The sequence below is a fragment of the Alosa pseudoharengus genome, unplaced genomic scaffold (genome assembly GCF_046254945.1).
Source record: "Alosa pseudoharengus isolate Yale_2024_CS ecotype anadromous, Long Island Sound unplaced genomic scaffold, YU_APseudo_1.1 YU_APseudo_1.1_scf_4, whole genome shotgun sequence".
Taxonomy (NCBI): Eukaryota; Metazoa; Chordata; class Actinopteri; order Clupeiformes; family Clupeidae; genus Alosa; species Alosa pseudoharengus.
In genome coordinates, this window is record NW_027468774.1 from 27,351,134 (window position 1) to 27,362,316 (window position 11,183).

At 52.9% G+C, this 11,183-nt stretch overlaps 1 protein-coding gene across 1 annotated transcript in view; it reads left to right on the plus strand.

Moving 5' to 3' along the window:
- The window catches only part of shank1 (SH3 and multiple ankyrin repeat domains 1), a 49,811-nt gene extending 40,229 nt beyond the window's left edge, over positions 1-9,582 (plus strand). Inside the window, exons 24-29 of the mRNA XM_076266913.1 lie at positions 652-2,434; positions 2,477-2,621; positions 2,721-3,094; positions 3,167-4,603; positions 7,913-8,818; positions 9,105-9,582. Coding sequence (XP_076123028.1) covers positions 652-2,434; positions 2,477-2,621; positions 2,721-3,094; positions 3,167-4,603; positions 7,913-8,818; positions 9,105-9,192 — 4,733 coding nt within the window. The 3' untranslated portion in view covers positions 9,193-9,582. The remainder of the gene's footprint in view (positions 1-651; positions 2,435-2,476; positions 2,622-2,720; positions 3,095-3,166; positions 4,604-7,912; positions 8,819-9,104) is intronic.
- The last annotated feature ends 1,601 nt before the right edge of the window (positions 9,583-11,183 follow it).

Below are 11,183 nucleotides of genomic sequence, written 5' to 3' on the forward strand. Positions count from 1 at the left end.
TGGGCAGGCAAATGATAAACACAAGTACTGTGACATACCATACCATTTGATGGAAATTATAGGTAAGATAAAAGTACTTGTGAGATATCATTCTCATGAAACATAACACATAAGATGAAAGCACATCTTTGAACATGACCAGGCAGACAGACCAACTTCAAAATGGACACTCTCACTTGTACCCTGATGGCATGTGTTCTTATGTCAATCATTTCAGACTCACAGTCAGAATCCTCCTCTCATTTTGCGCATGCCATCTACCAGGTGCCCTCCTCTCCACATGTTTCCATGTCCCGTTCATATAAACTCTCTCTCCCTCTTCCATGTCATCTGTTCACAGGCTGCTCTGTCCATCATGTGGCCTTGTTCTCTCCATCATTGTTCCACTCTTTTCCTCAAGGTGAATTCATCCTCTCCACAACATCTCCCCCTCTGACATCTTTCACTCAATCTACTGCTCCTATGACTCCTCCATCCCTCTCCTTCTTCCTCCCTCTATTTTTCTCCTTCTTGCTCTCTCTTACTTTCTTTCTTTCTTTCTTTCTTTCTTTCTTTCTTTCTTTCTCTTTCTGCCCCTGCCTTCTCTTTCTCCCTCTTTTTCTCCTTCTCTCCGCCTCTCTTTCATCTCTCCTTTTCTCCTACTCCCTGTAGGGGTCCCTGAGGAGGAGAAGTCTTACCTCCATCCTCCGGGCATGAAGTTTGCGCGCAGCTTATCCGTCCCTGGCTCAGACGAAATCCCCCCACCCCCGACCACGGCTCCGCCCGACCCCCCCTTCTCCTCGGCGCCTCCCCTCGGCTGGAGGGGCAAGACCGCCCAGCAGTCGTCCGCCGTGTCCGTGTCCCAGTCCACCGCCACCTCCACACACTACCAGCTCTACCAGCAGTCCGGTTACACCGGCAGGGACAGGGGTGGCGGAGGCCCACCGCCTGACCACACCGCCGCCTCCTACGCCCACCAGGCACCCACCAGGACCGCGTCCCGAAAGGTGATTGGCTACCCAGGTGAAGTGGGCGGGGTGTCGGGGGCCGGGGGTGCTGCCGGTATGGGCATGGGTGGCGGGAAAGCGGCGGGCTTGAGGAGGGGTTACAGTAATGCCGTGCCCCCGACCAGCATCGCCACAGTGATGCCCCAGCAGCAGATGCAGGCATCCCAGGGCCAGCCACGGGGTCCTGGGGACCAGCGAGGGGCCGCCGGCGCAGGGGGTGGCGGTGGGGTTGGAGCAGGGGCGGGCGGTGGTGGTGGTGGTGGCGTGCCGAAGGGCGGCGCCCGGCGGGGGAAGGGCCCTCTGGTCAAGCAGTCCAAGGTGGAGGACATGCGCTCTGCCCAGCTGGCGGCGCTGGGAGGGAAGGGCTCGGTGGAGAAGAGCTCCATCCCCATCCCCACCATCATCGTCAAGGCGCCCTCCACCAGCAGCAGCGGCCGCAGCAGCCAGGGCAGCAGCGTGGAGGCCGAGCCTCCCCAGGGGACCTCCGCAGATGCCGACGGCTCTCAGCCCCCGCCCGGAGCGGCCCCGCCGCCCCCGGCCGTCACACCGCCCGCTCCCCCGTCCACGCCGGCCCCGCCACCCCCCTCCATGCCCCCGGCTCTGCCCCCGTCGCTGCCCTCCATCCGGGCACAGGACAGCATGGACTTCACCAGCCAGTTCGGCGCCGCCATCGTCGGGGCGGCCCGGCGTGATCGCGAACGCTTCCACGAGGCACGCCGGAAGAGTGCCTCCTTCTTCCTCTCGGCCGAGGAGGACGTCGGGGGTGCGATGGTAGGAGGAGGAGTAGCAGGAGGAGGAGGCGGAGTGGGCACTGGAGGAAGAGTGGGAGCTTCCCAGCAGCATCAGCTGGGCGCCCAGCCCACCCCCCGCCTGCGCCCGTCCAAGTCCATAGACGAGGGCATGTTTTCGGGCGACACCTTCATCCACCAGGCCCGCAGCATGCCGCCGGCCTTCGGGCTGCCCGAGTACTCCACCACCGCCACGGGGCAGCTGGGCGACTACCAGCCCAAGTCGGTCCCGGTCGACTTCTACGGTGCCAGCATTCGGACTCAACAGCAGCAGCTGCAGCAGCAACAACAACAACAACAGCAGCAGCTGCAGCACACCACCACCTTCATCCACCCGCTGACGGGGAAGGTCCTGGACCCATCGTCGCCGCTGGGCCTAGCCCTGGCCGCCCGGGAGCGCGCCCTGAAGGACGACAGCCGCATGCGGCGCGACCGGACGGCAGGCGGAGGAGCCGAGCACATGTTCACCCGGCAGCTGTCCAGCGTGGGCGTGTACCCGTCCGCCAGCCCCGCGGCCTCATCCTCGACGCCCTCGCACTCCTCGGGCACCTCCTCCTACCTGGTCACCTCGTCCTCGCTGGCGGCCACCACCACGTCCACGCGGCCGCCCTCGCCCAGGATCCTGCGCTGGGGCGAGGACGGGTCCGGCTCGGATCGCGAGCGGGAGACCAGCGGACCGGCGGGAGGCGGAGGAGGTGGAAGCGGCGCCGCGCCTCGCGAAGGGTTGCGAGTCCGCTTCTCGGAAGACAAGACGGTCCACACGCACCACTACCAGGCCCAGCAGCAGCACTACCAGCCCAGCTACAAGGAGCGGGAGCGCCAGCGCGAGAGGTCCCGGGAGAGAGACGCGGAGCGGGCACAGCGATCGCAGACGCCGCCACAACAGCAGCAGCATCAGCTACAACAACAGCAGCAGCATCAGTTACAACAACAGCAGCAGCATCAGTTACAACAACAGCAGCAGCAGCAGCAGCAGGCATCCCAGCAGCCACGGCGGCCGTCCTTCCTGCGCATGGAGAGCGAAGCGGGCTCCTACATCCTGTCTCTCACACCTCCCTCCCCACCAGCTGTGGCCAGCCAGACCCAGGGAGGAGGAGGAGCGGGCGAACGGGGCAGCGCTGCTGCCGCCGGTGGCTCTGGCATCATGGTCCTCCCACCCCCCGCGCCATCCGTGGATGCCGACGACGAGTTTGTGTTCGCCGACCCGCTGCCTCCGCCGTTGGAGTTCGCCAACAGCTTCGACCGGGGCATCTCGTCGAGTGGCATGAGCGCCTACGCCAGCCTGGTGGCCAACAGCATGGTGTCACGGCAACAGCAACAGCAGCTGCACTTTCAACAGCAGCAGCACCTCCAACAGCAGCAGCAGCACCTCCAACAGCAGCAGCAGTACAGCGTCCCCCAGCCCCCTCCTCCACCTCCGCCTCCTCCACCTCCTCCGCCCCCACCACCCCAGAAGGAGTCCTACATCCTGACCGGCTACTCACCGCACACGCCCCTGCCCTCCCCCCAGGCCGGAGACTCTACCACGTCCAGCCTCACGTCCTATGACAGCGAGGTGGCCAACTTGACTCAGTCGGCCCCCTCGCCCTCCTCCCCCCACATCCAGCACCCGGCCTCCCCGTCCCACGGCCACTCCCACACCTCCCACTCCTCGGCCCTTCAGCCGTCCGGTCCTCCTCCCCCACCCAGCGTCTCACCTCCACCTCCTCCGACGTCGACCTCCGCCTACCACCACCACCGGTCCTACGGCCTCTCCCAGACACAGGCACAGCACCACCTGTACAACAGCACCCACTCGGTGACGGGACGGGCCTCCTCCCCCACCCCTCCACCCCAGTCCATCAGCACAGTGCCTCCTCCACCCGCCTACCGAAGCCCGTCGCCCGTGCCCACATCTGCATCCTCTGCTGCCCACAGGGGCGTCTCACTGGCCACTGCTACCGCCACGTCCAGCGCCGCCTCCGTGACCAGCTCCGCGCCGAGTGAGCGCCCGGCCACGGTCTCCACAGTGGGCACGGGCGGTGGGATCCGACGGGGGTCCGACCACCGGACACCCACAGTTGCCTCCACCACATCCTCCAAGAGCGTCGGCGAGTCGCAGGAGACAGTGGTGGACTCGGGCATCGAGGAGCTGGACAGCCGCAGTAGCAGTGACCACCACCTGGACAGCATCCTGGCCATGAGCCGCGCCGAGCGGCTGGAGCGGGGCGGCGGTGTGCTGCCCAGCGAGAGCGACCGCGCCAGCACCGACCTGCTCGAGTCCTACATGAGCTACCTGGATGGACAGTCCTTCGAGATGCACAACACCAAGACGGCCGCCAGCGCTGCTGCCGCCGCGTCCACCTCAGCCGCCTCTAGCGGCTCGGCCGTCTCCACCTACCCCAAAGTGCAGCGCTACCGCGAGGGCGTAGCCCGCCGGCAGACCAGCACGGCACCCGCTGCCTACCGTCGCCGCGAGCAGCGCCAGGAGGAAGATGACGATGACGAAGAGGCAGAGGCGGAAGCGGCAGCGGCAGCGGCGGAGCGGCAGGCAGAGGAGGACAGCTACCGGCTGCGGGAGTCGCAGAACCTCAGCCGCTCCTCGATGCTGTACTACGAGAGGCCCCGCACGCCCGAGATGAAGTCCATGTGGGGCGACGGGACGCAGATGTCCACAGGGGCCTCCGGCAGGGACGAGGGTGGAGCGCAGAGCTTCATCGAGGGGCGCAAGATGCACCCGCCCATGTCCGGCATGAAGGCCAGCATCATCAATGAGCTGAGCAGCAAGCTGCACGAGAGGAACAAAGGCATAGAGAGCTGGGGCAGCCAGAGGTCACTTGCCAGACACAGGTAATTGTGTGTGTGTGTGTGTGTGTGTGTGTTCGGTCATGGTGTGCCTGTGAGTACTGCTGACACAGTGGGCTGTGGAATAAAACATGACTGAGGCAGTAAAACATTTGTTATGTTACTCTCAGTGCAGCTTGTTTATGTGCTTGTGTTAAGCTTGTGCTTATTTATGTTCTCTGTGCTTTGTGTGTGTGTGTGTGTGTGTGAGAGGGAGTGAACCATGGCAATACTGATTCTTCTCAAGACTATTGAGGCATTTGTAGCCATGTGAATGTATGGTTTCTAAGAGCAATCACAGTGTGTTTAGAGCAGGATTGAAGGACAAGTATGTTTTATTCACATCTAGCTCTTGAAAGGAAATCCCTGGTTTCAGAACTCAGGCTCGATCCATGATTGATTCAATTCAGTTCAACTATATTTATGTTCAAGAAAATTTGAAATGGTTTCTAGATGCTTAACAGAACTGAGATCTGATACCCCCTAAAGCAAGTACTAAGGCAACTAGTAGATACTGAAATGAGCTGGGGTTGGCAAGAGGTTTGAAGGACAAGAAAGAAGCAGATGAATTCATACACACACCAGGACACATTAAAACCCTTTAACTGGCACACCATGATAAAAGTGATGGAATTTTGTTTTTGTTTGTTTTATCTTGCTCTATTAGGCTGTAGTATAAAAAAAATGTTCTTTTTTTCAAAGGACCCTCCCATTCAATTTCTATGAACCTCTACCAAACGCTTGAGGCGTCAGTTTATGGTAAAAGTCCGTTATCTGAAAAAAGTAGTATTATCTTGTAACCCTGGTCCCAGAGTTTAAGAACAATCATGTTAACAAGAAATAAATTCATTCCCACTGTACCTGGTAGACCACTTAAGTAAATCCTCCATTGAAATGAATGGGATTTTATGGATTTAGGTGAAGAAATGTATACATAACACATTTTGACCTGGACCATGAAGAGAAAAATGATTTCAACTATATAAACCATATATTTTCTGAAAGCGTATACTCTCAGGATGTGATCTAACATGACATGAAACTTGTCCCACCCTCCTCATTAGTATGCTGCCCATACCTAACACATTGGGTATTAGTAAATTAAGCATATTGCTGATACATTGTGGGCTGTATCTTGAAGGAAAAACAAATTAAACCACCTAAACAATATATATTGTCTGAAAGCATATACCCTCAAGATGTGAACTAACATGGGTTTTGACATTTGTCACCCGCCTCATGACATGATAGCCCAAAACGGTATTAGCCATATACACTATTTACCAATACCCAATATATTATGTATGGACAGCATACTAGGAGGATACTATGAGGAGGGTGGGACATGTCTCATGTCATGTTAGATCATATCCTGATGGTCTAAGCTTTCAGAAAATAAATGGTTTATATAGTTGAATCAGTTTCCCCTTCATGGTACAGACCAAAATGTATTGAATTGCATTGAATTGCATACTTAAGCATATTTGATATATTTCATGCTTATATGCTTTTTTACACATATATATGCCGTGTTTACAGTAGTAGTATACATTTAAAAACAGTATATAATGCTTAATATAATTAATTCATCAACTGTTTGGTTGAGCATGTTTTCAAAAAAATATTTGACCATGAAAAAATATATATTAATATAGTTAATACATGTGTTATTCCACTTCATTTTAACATAATAATGAAGAAAAAAAGTCTTACTTTTGACTTGGTAGATGTGACTCCACAAAATATGGCCGAAATCGTGTAAATTAATTTCTTAAATCGCGTATGATGAGAAGGTGTGGCCTTCGACATTACAGGGGTACTGAGCAAATATTTTATGCTTAACATGTAGTACTCAAGTGGTAGATATGGCTCCATATGTTTAAATTCGAATAAATATATGGTGTCTTAAAGTGTGCTGTGCTCTACCAAAAGGTATCAAACTGTGAAATATTTCACTCATTTCCATTTTTAGACAAAGCCAGGGAGCCTCTTGAGAGAGTATTTAGATAGATAGATAGATAGATAGATAGATAGATAGATAGATACTTTATTGATCACCAGGGGAAATTCAATGTCTCAGTAGCATACAGAGATCACGCACACATTCACAGCAGAAAAAAGTAATTAAAAGTATATAATATAAAAACACAACTAAGCAATAAGGACAGTAGAAGATAAAGAATATACTAAATATACTAAAATACAAATTATACTAAATAACACTTAATCTAAATCAATTCTAAAAACACCACATAGTGGGTGATTAATCAAGAGGTGCTTCCAATGACTGAGGCAGGGACTGAGCCTGTGATTCTCTGTGCATATTAAGGTAAGGTAAGGTGCTCTGTGTGAGTGAGTATCATGGTGATGGTGCAAATGAGTAAGTCCAACAGTGCAAGAATAAAGTCTAGAGACCAGCATAAAATAAATATGGACATATCAGCGAGTAGGCAACGTAATATAAAAACACTATATCTATATATATTAAGAAAAGGTATAAGTGTGACCACAATTCGGCTGTGGCATGGAGGGAGGGGTTATGCATATGCTAATATAGCACGCAAACAGTGAGGCAGAAAGACAGTGGTAAAAAGTGGCTAGTGGACAGACAGTATTCAAACATGGAGGGGGTGAAGAGGCAGACAGTTGTGGGTTGCGACCCCTTGGTTTAGACTTTAAGATGGAAAGGGTGAAGGGAGTAATGGCTTCAGCTGTTTATTTTCAAAAATGTCAGCATTGTATACTTCAGGGCAGTCTACTGTATACTAAATGACAGTCAGTGGAGGCACTTTAGTTTGCCCTGTAAATAGATAAATATTAGCCTACTGTTTTCATCTAATGGAATTGCTAATGTGTTATTGTTGCACACTCTGTTTGCGAAATGTTTTGCTTAATGTTTGTCTTATTTTCATGTTATAAGGTTTTCATGTTATACGGTTTTCATGTTATAAGGTTTCCCATAGCCCTGCTACTGTGTTTTCAGAAACCACTGTTAAATTGTTTAGTGTCTGTTTATTATTGTGTCAGTGGCTGGAAATGTGTGCTTTATTTGTCTGTAAGGTGTGTGCATATTGCAGTCGAGTCTGTTTGTTGTGTCTGTGCTTAAACTCTGCCTCTCTTTTTGTGTCCTCCCTCCCCCACCAACCGTGTGTTTGCGCTTACTCACCCCCAACATCTGTCTGTGTGTCAATCACCTAGACACAGGTAACGTGCCCAGAGACCGCGCACTCTTTACTTACAGTCTCATGTCCATCTGTCTCCAGCTCTGCCATGTCTCATGCTCGACTTCACCTCCTTCCTTCCTCCCTCCCTCAGGTTCTCCGAGGACTCCACGGCTGCCCTGAGCCCTCCCTCTGTCCGGTCCCCGTCTCCCTCCCCCATGTCCCACTCCCAGCCGTCCCTGGCCCCCTCCCCAACCGCCGGCTCCCAGTCGGGTCACTACTCCAGCTGGGCGCGGTCACCTTCGCCCCAGCCCCCGTCCGGCGCCTCTGGCCTCTCACAGGCGGCCCCGGCCCGCTCCCATTCGCCCGTCTCCCCCAGCGCCTACTCCCCGTATCCGACGTCCCCCAAGCACCGGCCCGTGTACCGCACCAAAGCGCTGGAGTTCCAGTTCATCCCTAGTCGGGAGCGCAAGGGCGACGTCCAGCAGCGGCGCCGCGCCCCCAGCCCGCTCATCTCGCCATCGGAGCGGCCCAGGCTGGGCCCACCGCGGCCCTCCTCGCTGCCCATCCTCCCCACCACGCCGCTCTACAGCAGCCTGTACGACCTGCGCGGCTCCATCACGCCGCCGTCGCCCGCCAACCCGCTGGGCGATCCCTACTTCTCGCCGTCGCCGCCCCTCTTCGCGCAGTCGGGGGCGCCGCCGTCCAACGCCTCGCTGGTGGTGTCGCGCTCGCTCTCGCCCACGCACTTCCTCTCGGGGACGTCGTCACCGCCGCTGCACCCCATACCGCCCCCCACATGCCTCAGCTACCCGCACCTGCCGCCCCCCTCGCCCTCTAAGCCCTTCGCCTCCAAGCCGCTGCCCTACTGGACCAAGTACGACGTGGCTGACTGGCTGGGCTACCTGAACCTGGCCGAGCACCGCGAGCGCTTCCTGGACAACGAGATTGACGGCACACACCTGCCCTCCCTCACCAAGGAGGACTATCTGGACTTGGGGGTGACCCGCGTGGGCCACCGTATGAACATCGAGAGGGCACTGCGCCGCGTGATGGACAGGTGAGAGAGGTGAGAGATGAGGCAGATAGAGAGAGAGAGGGAGAGAGAGAGAGAGAGGGAGAGAGAAAGATGGTGCAGAGAGAAAGATGGTGCAGTTGTGTCTGCCAAGGCATACCTCCCAATTCCAGACTACTCAACTCTTGGCGACATGCATGATTGATCTTTGCACCATAGTGTTGAAAAAAACCAGCGAGACAGAAAGTGAGAGCATGCAAAGAGATTGAGATATAGAGGTACAGCTTATCAAACACAAACCCTGCTTTTCCTTTTTTTTACTCTTTTGAAGGCTCTCCAGCAGTCCCTTCCCCATCTCTGTTCTCTCTCCTCGTGATGGACAGACAGAGAGACGGAGGGATGAGGGAATGAGAAGCTGAAGCGGAGTACAAAAAAGGACAATGAAAGTGTGTGTGTGTGTGTGTGTGTGTGTGTGTGTGTGTGTGTGCGTGTGTGTATGTGAGTGTGTGAGGGAGAGAGAGAGTGAGAGAAAGAGAGTGAGACATCGAGAATTAAAGAAAAAGAAAGCAGAGGCAAGAAGAGACTCAACCACTGCTGCTATCAAAGGTGACTTTTCAAATGGTACGGCCTGGAGTGTAAGGACTTCACCATCAACAGACATCACATGCATCACAACTGAGGATTGGATGGCTAAAGGGCTGAAGATAAATATATGTGAATATGCCCAGGGTATACACTCAAATACACCTAAATGTGTAAATGCACACACACACACACACACACACACTCTGACAAGCACGTGCCTCACAGCAACACATATATCGTAAACACATATCCGTATACCCCCCCACACACACATACACACACACAGACACATAACTATACAAGCACATTCACTAAGAAAAATATCCTGAATGAACAAAAGGTAATTCATGACCAACCATGACCAAAATAACAGGCAACTTGGTGAAAAAGAGCCAAAAATAACCGAAACAATCAATTACCTTTTAAAAAATTAGCTTTTTTTTTTAGCTTTTGTGAATTAGAACAAGCAATTCAGAAAGAGTGTGTGTAGAAACAGAGGAGAACCAGGCTAAGCCTGTCTGCTCGTCTCTCCACACTACTGTCAGTGACTTTGAGTTTCGGTGCTTTATTTAGCCTCTGGGTTAATTTCTCAAAAGAGCCATCTCTACTGCGGATGAAAACTCTCAGCTTAATTCAAATCATCGAAGCTCGGTGCAAGCAAACACTATTGGCTGAGTCTTCAGTAGGAGTGGTTGCCATCGGCGATTTGTAGAGCCTTGTCACCCACAGAAGATAATCCATCCTGTGACGGCGACAGGTCTACCCAAGCCAGAGGTATGATTGGTGAAATGTGTACGTTGGAGCGGATGAAGACTTTAGAGTAACAGATTTTTAATCGGTGGCACTTACGCATGCACTTGTTAAGTAGGTTGGCTCGCTTCGCACTGTGGAGTGACCTGGGAACGCTGTGGGCTTGGCCAGAGTTTGCATCGCATCCGAGGGGGAACTCCGCCAGCAGCCAGGTTACCAAGTTACCCCAGCAGTTTGAAAAAAAGCCCAATCCCTCCCTTGTCCTACACCCCACCCTACCCCACCCCTTTGTAATAGTGTGAATGTGATTGGTGGAGACGTGTTTGGTAGGAGTCAGCATGATTGCTTATTTTGTTCTTACCTCACCACTGGGGGGGTGGGGTGGGGGGGCTTGGTGTCCACAGAGAGAGACCTCTGGGTTCTGTTGTATTTCGCTACAGCTTCTTAATCATCTTACAATGACATATATACATATATAAATATATATATATATATATACAGACTGGTCACTGTATTTCAAATCTGTAGCAAAAATAAGTGCCCAGACCAACAGTAGATCATACACACATACATGCACACACTCACACAAACACAATCTTACAGGAAACAGACACCAAATGTACAGAACAATTAAAACAAAACCTTCCACATACAGTATACTACACACACACATACATTCACACACTCACATACACAATCAATCTTTCGTATATTAGAAATAATGGGACACCTTCAATGTCTGTATGAATCATCACTGACATGGACATTGAAAAAAATCTATTCTGTAAGATGAGATGTAACGTTGTACAAAAAATATACTATAAGAATTGTCAAACTTTTTACAAGAGACTTGAGGAACTGAACTGACTGACTGCTAGACCAACAACTCCAATGCTACCATAGGGGTGGGTGGGGTGGGAGTGGGGGGGGGTGGTCACAGTCCCATTTGGAAGAACAAGTGAGATGGAGAGGGGGAGGGGAGGAGGAGGAAAGAGTCAAAACTGCCTAAATCTCTCTCTTTCCCAACCCGTTCCTCCCCTGCCCCGGGACAATCCACATGGCACTTTTTCTACAG